Source organism: Anser brachyrhynchus, assembly GCF_964034855.1.
Source record: "Anser brachyrhynchus genome assembly, chromosome: 1".
Lineage (NCBI taxonomy): Eukaryota > Metazoa > Chordata > Aves > Anseriformes > Anatidae > Anser > Anser brachyrhynchus.
The window spans coordinates 186,959,766-186,985,119 of record NC_137694.1 but is presented as its reverse complement, the minus strand read 5'-3'; the positions used below and the strand labels follow the sequence as shown (position 1 = coordinate 186,985,119).

Below are 25,354 nucleotides of genomic sequence, written 5' to 3'. Positions count from 1 at the left end.
AATGGTGTCCTGTTTTTGTTATACATATTTTGTTCCTATTACATAACTGTTACTAAGATTGAATTTTCTTTCTGTCTTTGAAATGATTTATTTACACTCTTCTGCTGCCAATTACATTTTTGTACAGTTCCCTGGCTGTTGAGAAGCATGCGTAGTATTTCATAATTAAAAAGCCTCTTGAATAGTCATTAGATACCTCTATTATGAAATCTCTGTTCTGCGAGGATCTGGAAGATTTATCTTTTCTGCTCACCATTCAGCAGCAGCTGACATTCCTTTCTTAGCAGATAAGCAGTAGATAAGATTTTGTATTATTTCATCACTAGTAGCTTGTTTGATTGTTTTGTGTGTATAGCCAAGGTTTGTCCTTAATACTATTAAACTCATTCAGCTCACAGGGGTTTCAACCAAACTGGGAAATCACTGGGATTTTTTTTTTTTTTGAAACTTTCTATATCACTGAAGAATCTATGTAAATGTCGAAGCTGCACACGTAAAGGATGTTTCTGTGCAAACATCCCTTAATAACCCAAATATGTACAATGCTCTTCAGTCTCACTTTTATTAAAAGAGTACTTTGCTTAAACAAAGAGAACTAATTCCAGATATCAGTATTTCCTTTTTACTCTTATAATCAGATTAGAAAGAGTTTACTCTTATAATCAGTACAAGAAATGCTACATGAGTAAAAGAAATATTAGGCTGAGAGAATCTGTACATTCAGTGCTTTTCTCTTCTCAGGACACAAAAATACCTGACTAAATGCAAAATGCACATGTGCTAGAAAGGTGTTAGAATAGCTTATTCTATAAATATAAATTTATTTATAATAAATGTAGAACTCCAGATACTTTACACAACACATGGTTTGCATAAAAATAAAAAACAGTGCCTCCTATTGGAATCTCTATAAAACATCATTATAACTCCAAATTAGGATGATAGAAGAGGAAACTGTGCTGCCTTTGTACTGCACAAAGCTCGGAATTTAAGGGAGAGAAACTTAGTGTAAGTACAATTACCTAGGTTTCTTAAGCCAGACATCTAGTGGAAAGTGTAGATGTTCAGATGTTCCTGGTTTAATGTTACGGAAGAGTGATTTATGAAATTCCTACATTTGCCCAGAATTGAAATTGAAAATAGCTATAGAACTTGATCTCACTAAGCAGTAACTTGGCTAATATTTACTTTATTTAGCTTATACATAAGCATCAACTCACTAATTTATATTTATATTTTGCAACAGTTACAGGTCAGATTTTCAGCCTGTGGAACATGTGTGCATACACTTGCATGCGAACACATAAGAAACACAGTACCTTTACTTCAAAATATTTATCTTTATCTCACAACATTTTTCTATTGTCAATTACAATAGAAAACAACAACAACAAAAAAGGATATCAGTTTATTTCTGTTTAACAGTGAGAATCTTTTTAAAGGACATAAATAATACTATATCATTATTAATATATATGTGATATCATTAATATACATATATAATATACCACAGAAAATACTATTCAGTACTATATAGAATCACATAGAATCACAAAATCATATAATATCCTGAGTTGGAAGGGATTTACGAGGACCATCAAGTGCAACTCATGGCTCCACACAGGACTAACTAAAATCATCACAGCATGGCTGAGATTGGAAGGCTCCTCTGAAGGCCCCTGGTGCCACCCCTGCCCAAGCAGGGACAGCCAGGGCAGGCTGCCCAGGACCACGTCCAGGCGGCTTCTGGAGATCCCCAAGGAGGAGACCCCACAGCCTCTCTGGGCAGCCTGTGCCAGGGCTCCGTCACCCGCCCAGCACAGAAGTGCTGCCTGGGGCTCAGAGGGAGCCTCCTGGGTGCCCGGCTGTGCCCATGGCCTCCTGTCCTGGCACTGGGCACCACTGAGCAGAGCCTGGCTCCGTCCTCTCTGCACCCTCCCTTCAGGGATTTAGGGACATGGATGAGATCCCCCTGAGCCTCCTCTTCTCTAGGCTGAGCAGTCCCAGGTCTCCCAGCGTCTCCTTATGTGAGAGATGCCCCAGTCCCTTCACCATCTTGGTTGCCCTACATTGGACTCTTTCCAGTATGCCCAGGTCTCTTTCGCATGTGGGAGCCCAGAGCTGGACAAAGCCCTCCAGGTGCAGCCTTACTAACACAGAGCAGAGAGGAAGGATCTCTCTTGACCTATTGATTATACTTTGCCTAATGTAGCCAAGAATACCATTAGCCTTCTTAGCAGCAAGGGCACAGTGATGACTCATATTCACCAGGACATATATAATTATATAAGTAATAATTATTATTTTTCTTTTTTGATTGTTTGTTTAGTCATATTTCAGATTGAAGATGTGCTCACAAAATTAATGTCCCCAATATATTTTAAAGCCACAATCTTCTTGAATACCATCTTCTGTAGGGCCATCAACAGCTTATCTTAATGATTTTTTTTTTCTGCATGTTGTTACTATTGTACCTAGAAATTATATTTACACAAAAATTCTCTCACCCTATTCCCCACTGAGCATTGCATATTCATGAGAAACCAAACCATGTACTGTTGACAGTGACGCACTTATAAATTTTCAGGAGGGACCTGTGTGGAGGGGCAGCAGCCCGTCTCTGCCAAAATCCCCATCGCAGCAGTCCTCCACCATGGAGACTGGCAGGTATTCCCCTTGCCAGACCAAACATCCTCACAGCCTCCCCTTTGGGCTTCACCCCTTACAAATTTCCCCAAATCCTGTGTTGCATTTCAGCATACAAACCTTTAAAGCATTAGACCTCTAAACATAGTACAATAAATCTGCTTAAAGCAGAAGACAGGACACGCTGCAATGGAAAAGTAGCTCATTTATGTAGTAAGTTATTAAAGAGTAGTTCATCCATGTGAAATAGAAGTTCTTCAGACCTGCCAGGGTCACTGAGACCTTCTCAGGAATGACAAGCTGCTGAGTAGGGGCCGGTCATGCAATCTGAACCTGCCTCAGGGAAACATAACTTAGGCATTCAATTCTCCTACCTACTATGTGGGAGAGGATGTTAGAAAAGATAATGGGTGAAATATGCTGATTTGACCCAAGCATGTTTTTTTTCAGATTTACTCTCCAACCTTTAAATAGTCTACTTTTATCTGAAAGCTTTGACAGTTTCCTAAAATGTTCTGCATACTCTAGAAATAAAGATGCTATTTTTGACCAAAGCAAATGCCTAACATTTCCTTTCCATGAAGTACTTTTTAATAACTAAATAATAGATATTGCTGCAAACGAACATTATAAATATGCAAAGTTTGGAGGAGAAAGAGAACAGTTGGGCTGCTTATTGTAAGTTGGTCAGAGATGGATGCTGGAATGGATGGATACAGCAGGCTTTAAATTCTGTTTTAAATTTTCTTACATGCAAAGGAACATTAAAAATTTAGCATTTAAAAGTTAGGAAGTGCTTTATTTATGATTGCCATCGCATATGTAAGTTTATCCTTGCATGCTATCATCCTGCATACTAAATGAGGTAAAAGTCCTATGAAAAATATTATATGAGATCGTGCAGTAACTAACTATATCATGTTGCATGCATGCAATAAAATATAATCACAGATCTGGCATTTCTAATTATTTATGGGGTGACACTTTGAAACCAAATACTATTAGTCTAATAATATTTAGTGTTAAATAGTATTAACGCTATTTAAATAATATTAGTCACAATTTGCATGTGATAGCCTCTGAATTTGAAAAGGGAACAACACATTTTTATACATTTCTCTGCAACATTTGTTTGTAGTTTCTTATACAGTCCTGAACGTCAGCCCTTGAAAACTGAGTTCCATGTCAGCTATTAAGCCTCAGCCTTCCCATCGATATTCCTCAGAAATAACATTCACTGATTTTGACAGAAAAGAGTCCAGATTTCCACCATGGCATAGAGAGTGCTTCTTCCACGTGGAGCATTAGGGGGAACGTCTGAGGAATGATTGCATGGTTATCTGGGGAGGCAGACAGGGCTGGTTTTCTCTGCTGGCTGCTGTTCCTGCCTGTGGGGTGGTGGGCAGGGGGCTGCTGCTGGTGGGCAGTGTGTGACATGGTACTCTAGTGTCTGGTGATTATTACTTATTCAAGTTTCTTCCTTTTGATGTAAATTAATACAATGAAAATACATTTTTACAAAGTTTATCTCCCTATGAAATTTAAACTTTCCTGGGGCAGACATGAAACCTTGTCCTAGGTGGAAAGTGTTTCCACTGAGTAGTGGCACTGTGCTAGAAACAACTGAGGAATTAGGATTTCTCAGGAGAGAAACCAAAGCAAGACAAAGAAAAAAAAATAAAAATAAAACAAAAAAAAGCACCAAAAGTCACAATCTGAGAATTAAAAGTATTGGATAATGTAACATAGAGGGTTCCTGCCAGCTCTACCTGTCGTGTGTAGTCAGTAACAGTAAGCTTGATATGTATGTTTACGTAACACATTGTATTAAAGCTAATATTTATTTATTTGTTAATTTTTAAGACAGAGATAGACTCTCTTCAGTGGTGCCCAGTGCCAGGACAGGAGGCCGTGGGCACAGCCGGGCACCCAGGAGGCTCCCTCTGAGCCCCAGGCAGCACTTCTGTGCTGGGCGGGTGACGGAGCCCTGGCACAGGCTGCCCAGAGAGGCTGTGGGGTCTCCTCCTTTGGGGATCTCCAAAAGCCGCCTGGACGTGGTCCTGGGCAGCCTGCTCTGGCTGTCCCTGCTTGGGCAGGGGTGGCACCAGGGGCCTCCAGAGGAGCCTTCCAACCTCTACCATTCTGTGATTCTGTACTTCATTTTCTTCTAACTGTATAATTAAAAGTTAGTTCCCAGAGCTAGGAACTGAACCTCACCTGCTCTGATCAAAGGGAACAAGGTATACAACAGTGTACAAAGGCAGCACTGTGGTGTATTTTGGGGAAAGACACATATAAAAGCTTTGTTAATGGAACAAAAATCTTTTTACTACCAGTTCTTGTTTATCAGACCTTCTCTGAAGGTAGTGTTGGGAATGAAGGAATGAGTGCGCCAGCATGGCATATTAAATAAATTCTCAGTCAGCTAGTCTGGTAGAGGGGTAAGGAGAAACAGTGTAATGCATTCAGACTTGAAAGCTCCATGTCAGGCAGTGGTATCTGCTAAGGATGCCAATAATGTCTGATAAAGGTATGTTGATTGCATCAGACTCAACGGTAAGGCTGTCATCAATTTCCTCTGTCTAATATTAATCTCTTTCCATATGCTGAGCAACGGAGTGGCAATCCTTGAAGCCATTTTTAAACTAGCTAGTCGTGGCCTGTCTTTTCTCCGGTGAGACAACCTCATATCAGAAATGAGTGTGAAAAATGCTCCTATCCTTTGAGGAATTAGTCACAATTCACACAACGAGTTCAGAACCTCATTTTGCCGATACAGCTTTTTAATCCTCAAGTTTCCATTTTAGATATAAAGATAATTAGAACTAGTTGGAAAATGAGCTGGAAGATTGGGTTTATGAAATTGTTTTCCCACTTTCATCAGTTTCTCTTGACAAATTAGCTGACTTATTTGACAAGCCCAAAAATTAATAATTAAAACCCTTGCAGCTAGAAGAAAGCCAGTAGCTGAGAAGAAAATTAGCATGATATAAAGCTGAATGAAAGAATAATATTTTTTTTAGCTTTTCTCTCATGATATAATTCTGGTTTTTAATATTTGAAGGATTTCAAATATACCGAGTAAGCCTGAACAGGAAATGTAATGATACCCATTATGTTTCTTCAGTTAACAAGACATAGTAAGGCATAACTTAAGCATGAAACTGCAGGATGGAATTTACCTCCTAATTCTAAATTTCACTTACAGGCTCTGGAAAGTGAGTTTGTGTCATGTCAACTTCATCAGTGGATTGACCTTATATTTGGCTACAAGCAGCGAGGACCAGAAGCAGTGCGTGCACTCAATGTTTTCCACTACCTAACATATGAAGGCTCTGTGAACCTGGACAGTATCACTGATCCTGTCCTCAGGGAGGTAGGTGTTTCTGCCATTTCATTCTAAAAACTGCTGTCATCTCGCAAGAAATGGTACTTTTTCCATCTTTCACTGCTGCAGAAAATTGTGGGCCCTAGGTGACTTCTGAAGCAAGTATTAATAATCTAGCAATAAAACAGATGTCCCAAAGTATTTTGTTTGCTTGGAATTACTAATATATTTTATGGTCAGTTATGATATGGAAAATTGTAATATAATATATATTCTGTAATTTAAAATTCTGCTACTTTTTATAATTTATTTTTATGAAGTTCACTTAATAGAACCAAGAAACTAAAGAGAAAAACTACATCACAGTCATAGGAAAAAATCTCACCTTTTCAGTCAGATAATATAGGAGAAAGTTTATATGTGATTAAGAAAATATTTGCTAGATGGGCAATGGAAATGATTCAGATTACTCTTCTGTTAATCATGTAAAGCATAATCAAAATGTTGCCAAAATAGAAAGTGTTTGCTATTTGTTGTACATACAAGCATCTATGTTTGTATATATGTGTGTAATATATGTACGTGCATAAATAGAGTGTGCATTTCAAATTTATCAGTAAATTTTAAGAAAATTTTTCTAGTTACCTTGATATATGTTTCCCTCCAGTGACTGTATTTGTTTTTAGTAAGACTATTAATTTGAATGATTATTTCTCAAATATCATCCATTCGTTGGATAAAACAATTGAAATGAGGTGGAAAGTGTGAAGAAGCAACAGCTGCTAGATGAGTACTGCTGTGATGAAGCTGTACACACAATCTTCCATTCCCCCAGATAGCTACCATCTGCTGTATGTAAAACAGTAATAATTTATACATTGCCAGGCGAAGCATTATTGTTTGCTTGTTTGTTTGTTTGTTTTTACGTCTTGGAGACAGAAATCTACAGATTTCAGAAAGAAATAGGTTCTAGGAAGCATTTACATTCGACTTCATATTGGGTTTTGTCATGTTGCTTTCTAATAGTGAGTTGCATCTTTCTACCTATGGTGCTTTTAGAAGAGTAGAACAAAAAACCTCATTCATACCCCTAGGCTGCTATAGCTATATTTTCATCCCATGCACTGCAAACTTAATATTCTATGAACAGTATTTGCTTAGTTTTACAAATGGACAGAATTGCATTGATACTGCTGCCTCAAATATTTAATGTTAACATCTACAAAATTGTTTTCTGCATTTAAATCTGGGCATGGGAAGAGTCAAAAAGGTACAAAACTATAGATACAAAGGAGCAATGTTTTTTTAAAGTATAAAACAGGTGTCAAGCAGCATGAATACAAGGGATTTGCATGGCTTAAGGTCTTGATTTGCATGGGCAGACTCCTATGTCTTGACTTTAAAGGTCTGCTCCCACAGGGCAGCTTGTAGGATTGAGGTCTATCTGTCGGTCTGTGCACCTTATTTAACATCTTATGACATGATGAAACTCTTCAGCTCTCCTGTGGCTCTACTTACATGCATAACTTGTCATCAGAAATTTCAAGAAATTCATGGATGTGTTTTTGTGCACTCACTTGTACATCTAACCCATGCCCTGTCAGTCACTAGCATATAAACCTCTTCTTAGGCTTTTATTTATGCCAAGCAAACTTATGAAAGCACAACTTTATCTTTGACACAAGTAAGATTAGTAAATAAAATACATTGCTAGTAATGAGAAGACAAAATGTCTAGAAAAAAAAGAATTCTCTGAATTTTAGTTTTATGCATATATATGAAGTTTTATGCACATATGTAAAAGTAGTATGTTTTCTCCTTCAACAGAGCTCTGACACTGGGGGTTTGTGGTTTGGTACAAACAGGTTAAAATATTTTTATTTGTTTTTAATTAGAAGTTATAACACATGTAAATACAGACAGATTTAGAGCCTTTTTCTGTTTCATTGGGCTCTGTTTATGAAAGTAAAAAAGACATTCTCTGTTCAGTAATAAAGCATTTGACTTCTTGATGATCTAGTAGATCAGGTATTTGGATATTTTCTGTTACAAGTATATATATGCCGTCTGGTATATTTTTTCATTGACACGTTTTTTTCTTATTCTTGCTTCTAGTAGATATTCCAGAAAGTAAATTAAAAGCAAAAAGGATCTTTTAAAGCTTATGAAGACCACTCAGAAATACAGAAATGTAAAGATAGAAACACTAGACTCTATACAATTAATGATAACAATTGTTTAATGTTTTACAGTGGCAGGTGGTGCTGTCTGGTTTCTTGGAAGCATTAACTTAAAAATTGAGCTTTGCAGTTATCCAGGAAAATTCATATCTCATCCTCTAAGTTATCTTGATATTTATTTTCTAAATAAGCTGGAACACTTGTTTTGTTACCCTAAAGATGGTGAATGTTCTCAATAAATGACACTGAAATAAGCAAATAAATACATGTTTATTGACAGCTGCCCATGGCCCCAGATACAGCAGTAGACTCTTCAATGTGGGGCCATAACTAATTTTATATGCAACTGAGTCCCAGCAGAACCTGTTCAGTGATACGAGGCTCCAAATAAAACCTCAGATCCAGGTTTTGAGCTGATTGAAGGACATCATTAAAAAAGGTAGAACCTGGCGATCTATTCATGCTATACCTTGGCATTTTTGCTTGACCCTTTTCTTGAGCACCTCACTTAACCACTGAGGAATATATTACTCTTAGCTTTCTGTTAAGAATGATAAAGGTGTAATTTCAGTAGCCATCTGACTGGAACGAAAATATATTTAATGATGATATAGCTCATCCCTTCCATTACCCACATCTTTATCCCTCGTGTGCAGGAGCCCTGAAAGAACTCTAATTTTTAACACTACAAATGCCCATCCTGTGCTGTTTTACCTTTTGACCTATGTAGTATAAGAGTGTCTCTGGCTTGCTTTCTTTGTTTTCTATTTTGCAAATTCAGAGTGGATGATACAAGAACGGTGGGATTGCATTAAACTTTAGATTACAGAAGTTTATGAAATCCCATACATCTGTCCCTGTAATAACTCTTCGGGAACTTAAGATATGCACTTGATGGGTAAAATAAACTGATTTCATTTAACACACTGATTTTGATTTTTCAAAAACCTTTGTCATTTTCTGGTAGCACAAAAAAAAACAAACAAACAACAAAAAAAAAACCAGAAAAATGGTAAAACAAGAGCAAAATTAAAGCCTTAATTTAAATGCTCCACAGAACATATAAACCTGAATTTTGTTTTTTAGATCTTCAATGATTAGAAAATGGGAAATTCTCTGGGTCTGTCAATTATAGTAATCTCTCTTAATCTACATGATGCAAAATTGTTTTCATATGTAATAAGGAGGAGAAAAAATGTGTAGCAAAATAAATATTCTTTAGGCCCAAAATTGATTATTCTTTTTCTTTTTTTTTTTTTTTCATTGCAACCATTTACATTTTCTTTTCTTTTTTTTTTTTTTTAATGTAAAAGCAGTGAGGTGAAAGCTAAAACTTGAAGAATAGCTTAAGGATATTGATTCATTCTTACTTGACAGGTGAAATCATGGTTGCAGCACTAACCACAGCAATTACAGCATTAAAATGTCAAGAAATTAGAGGTCAGAATAACAGATAATTTTCTTCCTTTTGTCAGATTAAAAATTGACATTCTTTGACAGCACAGGATCTCTGGCTGAGAAAATTATGACAGCTTAACTCATCTTGTACTTGTAAAGCAGTAATTGATAATGAACTTTACCATGACAGTCTACTCCTGTGGAGAAACATGACAGAACATCCCTGGTACAAAGCCTGTATCTCTTTTTAATATGTAAACAGTAGTTATATTGGACGTTAAATGTTATTTGGAATTGTCTTTACTGTTAGTTTACATCATAATCCAAGTCCATTCCACTGGATAGATTCTGCTGACTTCAGAGTGTTGATGCTAAGAATGTTAATGCATAAAGAATAATATCTGCAATATAGTCTGTATTATTGATTTATTTATTTAGGAAAATATAATTCCCCTTCTGTTTTTCTCCAGAATTTCTATAGATTTCAAGAGCCTCATTTTTTCCCAATTTCTGCTTAGCTAAGTTGAAATACCTAGAACAATGTTAGGATTTTTGCATAAACCAAGCATCTGAACGCCTGGAAATCTGAACAATATAAAATCAAAAGTTCTTTTTTTTTTTTTTTTCAAGTTAGGAACTTGTATCTGCATGACACAAAGTGTTGTGGCTGAAAAGGAACAGTATAGTCATACTGGTCATTAGGAAATGCAACAGAAGAGCTAAAATTATTTTTAACACACCTTATAAAACACACTTAAAATAATGTAATGGGTATGTTCAGATAGTGTATAGTGGATTAAGCCTATATAATACCAAAAGTATACAGAATCATAGAATCTTAAGTATTGCCTCATGGAAAAGTAATATTTCAGTTTTTTTGTTTGCTTTGTTTTGTATTTTAATTATTGATTATTTTTTTTAGACATTCATCTTGTTTGGGATTAGAAATGTTCCAAAAAGTCAAGTGAAACATTTTATTACACAGCTATTGGTTTACTCTATGCTTTAGGCTAACTTCTTGTCTTCCTTATGTTCAATGTGAGCTGCAAATACAGCTGAGCTGTACAGCATGGTAACTATCCTGCAAGCATGCTGCACCTTCAGCAGAAGCTTGCATTCCCCTAGTCCAAGAGGGATTGTAAGCGTGTAGGAAAGCAAGGCAGTGAGAAGCGACTGGGCTCAGATATTTGTTCTGAACAGCCACCTGTCAAAATACCTGAGCGTACTTGCAACTCACACAGCAAATTGAAAAATTATTAAAATTGCTAGAGTTTGACAGCCAGTTGCTATGCCTGTAAACTAATCCTAGGAGGACAGTTTTGCTGGCAGCTAACAGAGCATATGGCCTATGCAATATTTATTTCTTTGGTGGTGACTCGATATTTAGCATATTTAAATAAATTGAAAAGTCATAATGATGTGGTAGTCTTGTGGTGCTTTTCAGTACCCTCATTTCTGGGTTTTATTTTTCCTATTATATTTTCTTCTGTTATCTCTTTCTTTGATCTGACAGGAATAACAAAGCATCCCTCTGGATCTGCTATAGTGAAATATGCCCACAGGAAGCAGAATAGATCACATCAGTTTTCACTTCTTTTTTTTTTTTTTCCTTCCTTTTTTCCCCTTCCTTGCTGAAACAGTCTTTGCTACTACAGAGGGCTGACATGATAGGGCTGTCAAGACTCAGCAAGATAGATATATCTTTAACAAAGGGAGGGGGAATGTTAGCCTTTCCCTGGTGGCGGAACCTGGGAAATTTATGAGGAAAAAATTAACACGCCACTCTAATAACACTATATAACACTTCCAAGGTAACACCAGCCCTTTTGACCGTGTGCTTATTTTTGCTTTCGCTCAGACTTATTTATTCTTATTTCATTTGTAACTTGTTAGATCTTTCTCTGCCGGGTACTGTTTCTTTGATGTGACAGGAATATCAAAACCACCCCTATGGATCTGCTTGATTGAATTGTACCCACAGCACCGGCCACTTACATGTTCAGTTGTGCTTAATTGCCTCCATACAAGGAATGGTCTTAGCTTCCTCTCTAGGTGCAGCACTGGTTAGACATGAATATGGATTGCTGTGAAATAAGTAGGAAACTGCAAGCAGTATCAATATCCACTTTTTTCTAAGTGAATTGAAGGAATATGTACAGCACAACCACTCATTCAAGTAAAAACCCTTATCAAAGTGGAAATTATTTTCTTGTATGTGAGGAGCTCTGTTCTTCACTGAGAAATGCATATTTGCATACCTGCGCTCACAAATATTGCCTTTTCCAGGCACACAAAACATTTTTTTTCCTGAATTCATACCCAGTTTTGGGATATAAAAAAGCACTTTCATTAGCTGATAATATTTTTGTTTGTCTGTGAATCTGTTCTGTATGAGCGATGAGACCGTCAACAGAAAACTAAATATGTTTTTACATTTCACTCTGGAGTGTCTGTTTATAGAGACATTTTTATGTCTTCCCAGTGAGTTTCAGCACTCAGTGTCCTCTTTTGTAAATGCAAAAGGAGAAGTCTTTACTTGCTGTTACTTTGTTCTGCTCGCTCTCTGTAGATCAAGAAATATGGGAATGTTTTGAGGGTAAGATATTTATTTCTATAGGTAAAATTCCTGTAAAAGGTTCTGAGTACAGGAAGAGACACCTTAAATCAGAATACTCAGCAAGGAATTAGTGTAAATTGCATTGGGTCACTTACCACATAATAACTGCCTGATGTGTAGGCTTTTATTTTGAAATTAATGTGTGCTTTGTTTACCTGTTTCTCATTCAAGGGAAAGGGCATTCAGCAGTTGTATGCTGCAGAATAGATAGAAGATTCTAATTATACATCCAGTTTTGCTATGGAGAAACTTTTGGGGAGCACCTATCCCAAGTAACACAACCGTTAGTGATAAGGAGTCAAAAATCAGAATCTGATCCCTAGGATTCCAGATGAAAAGTGTCCTTCCACCACTGTTAAAAATAATTAACAGATCATGATTGCTGTAGTTTATGAATGCATTAGAGATTGATCAGATAGAAAAATAGTGAATATTTTAGTGAATCTGTGCTGATCTGAGTTCATGACTATTTTTGGACTGTGCTGTTATATGTTTACAGGCAGGAATTCAGAATTTTTTGATAGTCGAGAAATTGCACAGTCTCTAGAAGTTAAAAAAATTGTGGTGTACAGGTGTTTTCTGGTCCACAGTGGCATGTAAGAAGGTATGAGAATTGTTACTGGTCACTGTACTGGTGATTAAAGAGCTCAGCATCCAGAGCTAAGCATCTCCACGTAATATATATTACTAGTCATACAACAAGCATCAAACTGAAGAACTGCAGATAACTTATGTAGCTGACAAGACTTCATCCAACCAGTTTAATAAATAACAGATAATTCACTCATCAAAGAAATGTCAGGGTGACTTTATGAATAACTCATAGCCCAGAAGACGTCTCAATCTACTTTGAGTAGCTGACCAGTTCTCATATACGTTATATATTTCTATACATTTTTGTCAGAACATTCTGTAGTGTTACCTAGACTGAGTTTAGTGTTTTGCCCATATAAAAACACATCATTAGCTATAACCACTCTCTTTTATTGCAGAAATATGAAAAATGCAGCTCTTGTATATGAAAATTTCTTCTTTATTGTCTGGTTATTTTGTTTTTCTCCATATGGATGACAGGTACCAATTATTGATTTTTAAAATTAGCAACAATCATTTTAACATACACTTAAAGTAATATTTTATGTGAGAGAGGCAGAGAGCAAGAGAGATGGGGTGAAAATTGCTGCTGATGATTGTAACAGAAATAGCTGGAAGGGGCTTCTTTTTGCCTATTAGCACAGATTTCAGTTATATTACGCTGTCATTACCTAAGCATAAAATAACTATTATTCACAGCATTTCACACACATCAGTTTATTGGAACAGATAATACTCACTCTAAGTATCTAGTCATTCACTAGAAAGATGCAAAGCTGAGCTTCCTAAATGTTTTAAACATATTGATAATGTGTCTCTTTAATGCCATTTTGAAGTCTGGGTACAGTATATCTCTATTATTGTTTTCAATTTATGTCAAGAACAAAGTGAAGTTTTGAAGAATGTGTGCTTGGAAATACTCCAAACAGAATTATTTCTATATAAGCTAAACCCTGAAAATAACTGAGAACATTTATTTTAAATGTAACAGTAAAAACTACTTCCAAAACTGAAATTCTGATATACACTGAAGCTTCATGAATACAGTACGTGACAACTTTCAGTTTGTACTTTTACCTTCTTCTCCGTCAGTCCCATTTCAGCTTTTAGTTTTGAAGGTTTACATGTTCTCTGAGATAGTTCTTGTGTCCTGCAGTGGATAAACCGATGGCTGGCAGATGTTTGGAGATACGAAAACCACTAAATTTTTGGTAAACAGTATGTGCTTTACAAATCTCAGAGCACCTTCCTAGGGTGGGAACTAGGCAGAGGATTTGTGAAAAATAAGGCTGAGAGCAGAGAGAGAAGCCAGCTTTTTTTGGTTCCATACATACAGTAATAATTCATAAGGTAAAAAGTATTATCTTCATTGAAGTTTTTTCACAAATTTGAGATAAAAAAATAAAAACACTAATGTTGCATTACCACATTCTTAATCTGATGCATTTTAATTCATTAACAAGTAAATATTTTACTTATGAGTTTTGATATTCTTTTTTTTTTTTGAAAACCAAGCAGAAGTACAACTCACACTTTCAATTTTTGTATAGTTTTACATTTATGAAACATGAATAAAATATATATGAGATACTTTGCCTTACTGAATCTGTTCTGCATTCCAACCATTAAAAAAGTCTTCAGTGGTCATGTTTTCTACCAATAACAAACCAGAAGGATAAAGCCACTACTAAAATGCATTCCTTAATGGTTAAGTACCCTTTCCTCTTTTATTACTGCAAGTTTTCAGAAGGCCTGTTCTGTTGTTTGCTTCTCTGTTCTCCTGCTTTTATTTTGTGTTTTTGTACAGGGGATGTTTTTAATTGTTAATAAGTAGAAATAAATATGTTGTGTGTGTTCTTTGTAATAGCTTTCTGGAACATGTGTAAATTATCCTTTTTTTTTTTTTTTCCGTCAGTAGAGATTACTCATTAGTTTAGCTATCAATAACGTTTATTTTCCACTACAATCATATTCTCTAGACTTGATCCTATACCTTCATTTATTTAATTCTACATCAAAAGACTTAGATGTCCCAGTAGTTCAAAAGATTACCTGCTTATAATCATCTGAATTCTTGTCAACTACTGGCCACATTGCCATGGGATATGAACAGTCACTAATAGACCCCCTTAGTCTTGGTTTAACTTCTTCTTGAACATGGTGTGTTATTCTACACACCAGCTTACCAGAAGGGTTTGAGAGAGTTCAGAGAAGAGCATTCTGGTGATGAGAGGACAGAGAAGAGTGATTTATGAACAGGGTTTCCAGGGCTTGGCAAGAAATAATGGAGTGGAAGACGAAATGTAACAGAAAGGCAGGAACACGGAAGGTTGCTCGTGCCAGTTCAGACAGGGACATTACTTGGTTTGATATCAGTTAATAGCAGTTACATGATCAAGTTCAGAAAGAAAAAGTCAAGCTTAATGGCAGAGAAGTTTTCTAAGGACTGTAGGCTATAATTCTGTACAAATCTCATAAGAGCAATTGTAGAAGCCTCACTGAAGCCTCCCTTAGTCATTTCAAACTAGAATGTGCAAGCAGTGGACAAATCTTTGTTAGGAAGAATGTCGTATAGAATAACTGTAACTTTTCCATCTATAGTTTGATTTGTTGTGTTCTCTTACTGAAGGTAGGCATGAGCATAACAAGAACCCAAGTACTTTTTTAGTAATTCTGCATCAGTCTGCACCTCTTATGATTGCGTTAACTTCCATCTCAAGTCATTTCATCTCTTTGGTTTGTTTGTTTTAATTCAGTTTTCAATTTTTGACAAGTAATGGTTTATATAGAAATTCATTTTAATAATGGCTACATTTTTCAAGACACACAGTTTAGCTCTTTGGTGTTCTTCACTGTTCTGGAATATTGGATATTTGGTCCTCTGCTGACTTTCGCAGACTAAAGTCATTCAGTAAGTGAACAAATGTGTTCAGTAGATGTGCTAAGCAGCTTCTATTTATAGATTACTACCCAGAGCCATAGCTTACTGCACTTTCTACAACCAAAGCTAGTTGCATGCAATTTAGACCAAGTCCCAAAAATTAAATCCTGGCCTAAATATTCACATTCCCTTTTTTTTTTCTTTTTTTCTTATATTTCCAATTTTGTCAGAATTTCGCACAAAATGTATAAGCATGTAGTAGTTTTACAAAAATTGAAACAAATGTGTGAGCCTTTCCTAAGGTACAAAGAGGACCACACTGAGGAGAGAAATGTAACTGAAGTAGAAGAAGACTCAGCAAATAACTCGAGACATTTGTCATAAAGCAGGTATAAATTCAGTTAATGGACAGAAAAATAAAGTAGAAGGTAGAGGAATTTTAGAGTATTTGTTTTTTGAAAAAACGTTCCCTCCCCAAATAAACTTGTTATGCAGAAACTTTACACACATTTATTGTTGATTTTAAAGATTTTAACTGTGATTTTTTAAAGCTCACAGTTCAGCTTTTAAAATAAAAAGTGTAGTTAAAACCAGCTGTAAGCATGCACTGTTCAAGCTCCTAGCCACCAAGAAAAAAAAATAATGAGAGAAGAGTGGATGAAGTTTCAAAGTTTTAATGAAACCTCCTGCTGATATTACTGTTGCATTTTTATGGATAGAATGCCTATGCTTAAGGGCCTCTGTGCTCCTAAAATGACAATTAAAAACATATAGTGTGTCTTAAACAAAGCCAAAGGCAAGGACAGCTAATAAATAGTATTAAACCTGATGTGGTCCCCAACAAATTCTTCCTTCTAATGGCATACAGTAAAATTTTGCAAATACATAGGAGGCAGAGCACTGTTCAGATGACATCAGTCTCCCTGAAAACCATGGGAAGTAGCCCAATGCTACTTCCTTGGCTCCACTCCCAATTACTCCCTAAAGCACTTAAATAGTCTACGGTACTTGGGGTTTTATTCTTGTCCCAACTAATTCTTTCCTTTGTTTCAGCAGCTGCGCAGGTGCCAGAAAAGCCAGGCTCTTTCTGCTCCTCTGACCTTTCCTGGCTAGCAGAAGTCAAGAGCCGCTTGAAAGTCAAAGGTCCTGCAGATATATTCACTCTCCCAGTTTCCTCAGAAATACCACTGCTTTTTTCACTTGATGCATTGGCCTGTTGAGAGCTGTGAGTGGAGGTCAGGTAGACCACTTCCACTTCCCAGACAGGGCTGCAGAATAAGGATTCTGATTAATATAATTGGTGATTTGTCAGTGATGCTTGAGTCTGATTTTTTTTTAATTGATCCTAAATAAAAAGAAAACAAAAAATCATTATTTTTTTCCCTCAGAATAAAGCCGTGTGTGTGCTCTAGCATTTAACTGACCAACACAGGGTGAGCAGCTTCTTTTCATGTCTGTAGAACTAAAAGATATAAAAATGAAGGAAATGGAATTGCTTGGGATGATGGGCATTACACAACCGTCTTCTTATGGAGTGGAAGGGAAAGATGCTGAGAAAGATCAAGATACAGTGGGAATGTGTGAACAAAAGAGAGGAACAGGACAGTCAGGACATTTTGAGCTGTTGGCATGGAGAAGGAGGGAGAGAAAAGGCTAGGTAGGTGGTATTGGGAGCCTTATAGAAGCACTGAAGGAATTACCATAGGTCCACAGAGCTCCTCGTATGGTTGTTAATGCAGAGAAATGATGTTTGCAGCATTCCAGAGCTTTATGAGATTTTTTTTAGTCCTGACATTTGTAACTTCTTATTTTCATCAGTGAATTCACTGAGATATTATATAATATAGTTAGGCATTTCTAAACAACAAAAAGGGGGTTTTATTTTAAGAACTTGTATAATTTAAGTCTTGTAAAGTTGAGCAGATTTCTAAATTCAGTGGATGGTGTTTTGAAAAATACTACTGACAATTTTTAGCCTATCACAACTGAAACTTCAGGCTTTCTGGCTGTTACTCATTGTTTTCCACATGTGGAAACAATTTTAGCATCCCAGACAGCAGCAGTGTTTTTTTTTAGGATGCCTGTAAATTTTAGTGACTGCCAACTATGGGATGCTAATGACAGTTTTCATATAATTATTTTATTCCTTTGCTTCCTCTTTTTTAGACTTTGAAAATTCGTAGTGCTTCCAGTCAAAAAAAAAAAAAAAAGGCTACATTTAAAAATTCAGATGATTTTTTCTCTCTTACTCAAAGAAATGTAAACTATTTATTTCCGTGTTCCACAAGCCTTGAAATAACTATTCATTATTGAAGGCAATGTGTTTGGGTTTCTAGGAGCCTTTTTGAAAAAGAATGTTGATGTCATAAGTTTACTCTGTCTAAAAAAAAATAATGTTCCCATCCCAAAGATCTGAAAACATAAATTAAAATTTCAGTATCCAGAGTTGTATTTCATATGAAAAAGAAATTAGTTAAAGGATGTCATAAGGGAGAAGAAAGAGAATGCTTGCTTTGAAAGATAAAAATAAAATAAAAATTAAAAAATAAAATAAAATCGAAGACTGCAATGGTAGTTTGAAAAAAGAAAAAAGAAAAGAAAGAAAAAGAAAATATGCAGACAATGATAGCTTCAAGAGAGGCTTTGAAAGTAACAATTTCTTGGAACTTGAATCAAACTCAGAAAGAAAGAAACACTTTGGCCATAATAAAAGATGATGTTCTGAATAAGACTTCGCAAAGAATTGAGTGCAGGCTCTCTATTAGTAACAGGATTTATACAACAGGAGGCACATTGAGCAACAGAACTGGTTTGGTTTGGTTTGCAAATACTAGATAGGACACATCTGCAATTCTGTGTGTTGTGATGCTTTGATTACCATCACATAAATGAGTAATACAAAGGAGTAATATCAACAGGAAAATTCTATGTTGCAGGTGTACATTTTAGTAATTTGCATTGCAGAATCAAGATGTCAAAGAGGAGCTGGTTCTGTAGACTTAAACACCAGATGGGAAAGATCATCTAGATTGGCCTCTCACCCAACAAATCACATAGAGCTTTTGTCCATGCAGCCTTTTGAATGTAACCATAAGTGTTGATGCTTGAATAACAACAAGAAGATATGGAAGTGTTTCATCACATAGGTACAGTTTGAGAGATAAGAAATTATTTCAGTCACCTTAAATATTTATCATCCAAAACCAACAAATATTCTTGTTTTAAAAGAAATGAGGGAATGTCTTCAGAAAAGATAACATTGTCAGATCAAGAGGAGTCCTTGTTTCTGAAGTTGAACATTAGGTAACAATAGGACAATTATCAGTCATATAAAAATAAAAAATCCTGACTGAACAGGTTTCAAAACTTTAACTATTCTTGACATGATTACATATTTAATGAATTATTGTATCATGCTGTTACGTCTCTCGCAAAAGTAACTTAGCAGTAAAATCTTTTCTAATGCATTGTACTCAGCAACTTAATGATCAAAGAAAGCAACATTCTCTTTTATAAACTTAATACAGACTTGGGAGAATGATGACAGAGCAATGATTTCATTTGGCATGACATCAATGAACACACAAGAGTTTCAGTAAATGTTACCAATCTGAATGGGACAGAAATGATTACTAACACGGCCATAAGAAATACAATAGTTCAACTGCAGAAAATAATGACATAGAATTAGAGTAATAAGATAAATCATTATTTAAAAGAGAAAGAAATTAAAATAGTTTTGAATGAAATTGTAAACAAAATTATAAAAAATGCATGACTTTTTTTCATTTGCAGCTGATGTTCAGAGTTTTGCACAGCAGTGACTTTGCAAGCCAAGGGGATCTCCCTGTCTGCCTTGTGTGCAGTCAAACAGCAGGGAAGAAAAGGCAGCAAAATTGCCATCAGCTGGGAGCAAAACCTGCAGTTTGAAAAATTATCGCAACCATAAAAAGAAAGTGATGAACTGAGCAGTGTGGCCTGAGGAGCCCCTATAACAACATAGACCTTGTCAGAGGAATTGGGAGTTAAAGCTGTTGGCTTCAGAGCATAATAGAGTTTGCTGTAGTTTTTAGTGTAATTTAATGAGAGAATTTCATTATAGCAGTGGTAAACTCCATTGTTCCAGGCAGAGCTGGAAGGATACAAGATACAGGGGAGAGTGAAAAGCTATAGAAAGTTGCTTTTTCCTTCTTATATAGCTAGGACTTTTCAGTGTAAGGAAGTTTTCCATGATTTTTAAGGGAATGGGCAACTGCTGGAGAGGAAAGGGAGGTTTTGCATTCAAATATGCAGGAGCCTCAGAAACACTGGCTTGCACAGGAGAGCATGCCTGAAAGAATAAGGGACACTCTCACCTAAACCTGCCCTGGCTGTGACATAGCCATCTTTATGCTATTTTTGCTTTACCTTCTTTGTTTCTGTTTGTGAGATTTAGTGATTTTTGTTTTCCTGTTTCCAATGTCTTTAACTAAATGCCTGCTTACGCTGGCAGAGTGTTGAAAAGTTTTTGTATCATGTAAGGCATAGTAGACTGCCAGGGACAAGAACTGGAGAACTGTGAAGGTAAAAGAGGGAAGAAGTAGGTATCACAGTCAGTAGTTTAATAAGGTAGGTATGAAAACTAAAAGTTAGTGCTCCCAGAAACAAATAAAGTCACAGATGGGACTCATGCCTATTAAGAGGATGGGAGATCTTAATTTCCACATTTTCCTTCCTTTCATATTACTGCGTCCTCTTCGCAGAGGAATGAGAAAAAAGATAGGGGTTGTGCTGACTCTGGGAAGGGATTAAAGTCAGCTCCAAGTTACTGGTCTTCTGATGGGAAGCCATTTAATTGTACACAGGATCCAGTGAGATACCTCCTGTGTGGGGAAGGAGCTTAAGGTTGCCCCTCTCCATTGTTAAATTAATAAAGTAGTGACCTGCAGAGAAAATCCATTTCTGTGGCCATCTTTCAGTCCCTTGAGTATCCTGATTAAATAACCAACTTTATCGAAGCCTCCAGACTAGTTGAGTCATTGCTTGTCTTTAAACTACAGCACTTCTTTCCTTCAAGCATACCGTAATAAAATGGAAATCAATACTCTTAACCTAACTTACCCAAAGTCCTGAAGATATTGATGTCATTTAACAGCTGTAGATGCAAACAAAAAAGCAGTATCTCACACCGCTAGTAAAAAACAATAACATTTGCAAGCTGCTTATGCTATCCACCAACGAGCTGTCAATCATGTTTGTTGGGAAGAAGACAGTGCTTGGGGCTGCTGAGTGCACTGGCTGCATGGGCAGGAGAGGCCGTCAGGAATGCTTGTGTTTGCTTGGATGCAGAAATGAAACAAACTTTCAGGAAAGGCAAATTTGGGTGAATATGGCTGTGGTGCATATCTCAAATGAAGGAATATAGATTTTGGTTCTTTGTTGGGCTCAGTCTCCATGCACAGGTGAAAATGATTTGTAGAAAAACCTGACTGTTGTATGTTTGAGGAGTGAAACATACCAGGGTTATGGAAATAAAGAATAAAAGAAATAATATGTTAAAAAAGGAGTAAAAATATAGAGAAATGGTATATATTTTTTAAAGTTTGACTTACGGTAGTAATCAACGAAGATAAACAAAAACAAAGCCCCTTCACGTAGGAATAAAAGTATTGTCTTACTATCTGCAATGCAGTCTGCTTTTAGGAGTTTCTTTCTTCTCATCTGTTCTTAAATAAATCAAAGTGAAAGTGCTCCTGTTTTTGTGGTTGTTGTGCTATGCGGTCACCATGAACCTCTCATAGCAAAGGGGAGTTTGTAATTAAGATGGACCATTAATACAGTCCTTTGTTATTTTACCCACATTTCTAAATAACTTTTAGGAGGAAACTTATGTTAAAAACAAACTCACATTCTCACATTTTCATTTAGAGTGTGTTTCTAGGGTAAAGAGGCGGTGTGCCCCAGGGCTTCCACTGACCAAGCTCAGTCACTACTTGGGGTCCACAGCCCCCACTGGAGCCAGCCTGGTGGGAAAACCCTGCAGTGGGCATGGTTTCAGTATAAGATTCTTACTACTGAGTTTTTTCCTCTGCAGCTCTGCTTTTCTTGGGTTGTGCTGCTTGTTGTTGGAGACATTGCCTTTGACCACTAAGAAATAATTTTCTTAAACCTAAAGAAATTTATTGTTTGCATTATATAATGGCACACTTGATTTGTGTGTCTTTCAACCTGCATTATTAAATAGAAGGGAAAAAAACATAAATAAATACATAAATAAATAAATAAAAACACCAAAATTTAGTAGACTTTATAAGCAAAGAAGACATATCTATCTCTTTATTCCTTGGAAAGCTGACACTAGGGATGGATCCTCCAGGCTACAGAGGAGCATTCCAGTATCCTTGTGAATGTGCAGTCTTCCTTTAAACATAAAAAAAATGGAACACAATAATTTACTTTGAGGCAAACAAATTTAGGATATTACTCATTGAAACTAAGATTAGTATGAGTAGTATCATTCATAAGACTGGATTTTTTTTTTTTGAATTGATGTCTTGTTCAAAATTGTACGTAAACACAGAATATGAGTCTCTACATATTACATGTCCAATATTAAGTCCTATGAAATGTATTTTCCTTGATTGCATAAATTAGGATATATGAGATGTACTCACTTTAAACTTTGAATTCCCATCTAGTTTGCAGATATTTTTCTTTCCTTGTTCAGACCTATGATTATCAAGTAATAATTTGAGGCCCATTTTATCTTTCTGCAATACATGATCATATCCAAACAGATACTCCCTGAAGTGTCTGGAGTACAAATCTCATTTTCTGTGTATTAAAAACAGTAGGGAATCTCAAATCAGCTCGCTAAATAGCTTTCCTGCAACACCTTATTAAGAAAGTGAAAACTAATATAATTGCCATTTTGCTGTTCCAAAAGCGTTAAATCTGGCAGCCACTGAATTCCAAGCTTATTATGTTTGTACATGAAGGACATTTGAAGGTGAAATGAGAATAAACTTCATTTTATTAAAATGTGCGTTAAATTGACTAGAATGTGTGTTTCAGGGAGTGGTGTAGCACTTTGCACATGGTACTCAAGATCTGGTGGGAGAAAAGGAATTGATTAATTAGACCAAAATGTTTAAGACAAATAAATCTGAAGTTTGATGATTTACAGTTCAAGAAAAACTGTGGTGTACACTTACCAGTTTTAAGATTAATTTCACATACAGCTAGAGTCCTCTTGTAAACAAATCAATGTATTACATTATTATTCACAGATCTGTTCTGTACCTGCTTTTCATTTCATGTCAAGTGATCTGATAGGACACAGCATTAGAAATACCCTTGGGACAGTCACTTTATCTCTGTATGCTTATGTTTATCTTCTTTGTAAGTTTTGACAAGGTTTTTCTGTCCTTTTTAAGTGTTTTGAAATCTAGAGGAATAACAGTTGTAGCTGTGTGCAGCTGTGGGCTTGTGCAGTCTGTACTCTCAGTGTAGTAGTTGAATATTATGGGTATTTTTAAAGAAACATTGTTCACTTTCTTTAAAACTTCCAAGAGTTGTCAGTTTTACAAACTGTATTTTTGCAAGAAAAAGATAACATTACTGATCACAGGGTGGGAAGGGAGGGGGTTGTCCTCATAAGTGCAAGCCAGCAAAAATATTCAATATTCCTTGAATATCAAGGTCTTAATTCTTCATTTGTTCTGGCTACAGAAGGAGTTGGCATTAACTTAAATGTTTTAAAGAGTAGGCACATAAAGTACATACGTGAATATGTGCCAGGACATCTTCAGCTGTAAAATAACAGTTGCTTTTGACAGCTGTGTTTGAAGTGTACACCTGAAAAATTCATGCTGGTTTATTATTGTATTCTGCTCATCTTTCTCTTTCCTTGTTACTATCATAAATCTACCTGGAATGGAAGACAAAGCCAGAGAAGTTAATGTGTGCAGAATTTATAGCCTAACAATCAGAATTTGCCAAGACTGGACAACATGAAAGTAAATGTGTAAATTAGAATTGGGCTGCACTTAAAAAAAATTAATAATTCATTTCAGTGTGCCTGTAAGAGGACAGAAGAATCATTTATGGGATCGCTTAAAGGGTGGTAGGGGAAGATCTGGTTTTTGTTTTGGTATTGCTGCCAAATATAATTCACACTCTTATTTCAACACAGAATTCTTTTAAAAATTAAAGGAATAACCTTGATAATTATTTGAAAAAAAAAAAAAGGAAATTATTTTTCTCAAAATATTATTGACAGATCTGTGTGGAAGCATATATTAAGCCGTGCCTAATATTGTTGATATTAGTCATCATCATTTTGAAACTGAAATACACAAGCAACTATAATTCAGTTATAAGAAAACTTATGACTAAGAAAATCAGTTACAGAGTACTGAACGTAATAGAAAATGTTACTTCAATTTGAGCTGCATTTTATATTCCTGTAAAAAAAGGGTCAGCATGAGTGAAGGTTTCTGCATAGCATGTAAATAGGGACTGTTCATATGCTGCTGCTGTATAGGTGTGTACAAACATACTACACACATATGCCCACACAAATACATTGATTTTGTATGAAATCACTCTGTGATTTAAATTCATCAGTAACTGATAATGAAAAACTGAGATGCTCACCAGTTCCTCAGAAAGCAAGCACTCTGTGCCTTATAGACTAAAGCCTGCCCTGAATTAGTCAAGAAGCAAGAAATGTCCTATACCAGGATAATTACATCATCAAATGTGCTAGGCTACAAACCATGGAAGTCCTTCCCTACTGGACTTTGAAATAAGTTTCTTTTTTTGTCAAACATTTCTTAACTGTATTCCATTATACCTGTCAATCTAGGTCATCAGAAGTGGTAAACACCAGTGACCTGTCAGGAAATTTCTCTCTAACATCTGTTCTGGCTTCTATGCTGTGGAGTGCAGGAAAACACAATTTGGTTTGTAGGAATTACAAAATATGTAGATTGAAAGGATTCTCCAGTATAATGAAGTATTTATTGTGTTTCTTACCATTTAATCTCTGAAAGAAATAACATAATTTACTAAGTTAGTCGTGGTTTTTTTTTTGTTTTTTTTTTTTTTTTTTCTTTTCGTATTTGCTGTACAGTAGCAAATGAAAAATTCGTAAAGCTCACTAGAAAAATCTTAAGTGTCAGTGTGCAGGGCACAGTGTATAGGTAGGTACATAATACATAGTGTACTTCAAAATCCACCAGTTTTGTTTTCTATGAATGTTTTACTCTTGATTGCACAAGATCAAATGAAATAGTACCTGTTTGAAAAATGAGTGTTCTTAAGCAGTATTGCTTTTACAAGCAGCAATCTTTTGCCAGAGTTTTTAAGAATGTATCTCAAATATATCTGTGTTTGAATGAACTGTTTCTGTAGTGGAAGCCTCACAGTTGGACTGTATTCTACTCCTTAATGAGTTACTCTATCTTTATTCTGAAAGTAGCTTGAAGCCTCGAAAAATAAATTGGAATTACTGTTTTCACTTCAAAACTGTGAAGCCTAAAAGCCCATGAAAAAGTTACAACAAAATTAAGCACAAAATAGTCGGTGAATGAATGCAACTTGGAAAGATTTTTACAGTAGCCTCGATGTGCCTGGCAAGATTTGTTTCTGGCATATTTTTGTTGTTGTTGTTTTAACTTGCTAATGTTGTTATTGAAATAGTAATTATTTCGCTATTGAAATAGTAA

General features: G+C 35.8%; 1 protein-coding gene and 1 long non-coding RNA gene across 16 annotated transcripts in view; both read left to right on the top strand.

The window, feature by feature from the left end:
• Window positions 1-25,354, top strand: part of NBEA (neurobeachin) — a 518,392-nt gene that overhangs the window by 464,281 nt on the left and 28,757 nt on the right. For all 15 annotated transcript variants that reach the window (XM_080568262.1, XM_080568264.1, XM_080568263.1 and 12 more), the window contains one exon: window positions 5,855-6,022. In XM_080568262.1, the coding sequence (XP_080424388.1) occupies window positions 5,855-6,022 (168 nt within the window). The remainder of the gene's footprint in view (window positions 1-5,854; window positions 6,023-25,354) is intronic.
• LOC308183087 lies at window positions 6,032-23,892 on the top strand. Its single transcript, XR_013942255.1, has 2 exons — window positions 6,032-8,593; window positions 16,701-23,892. It is a non-coding gene; the product is annotated as an uncharacterized lncRNA (long non-coding RNA).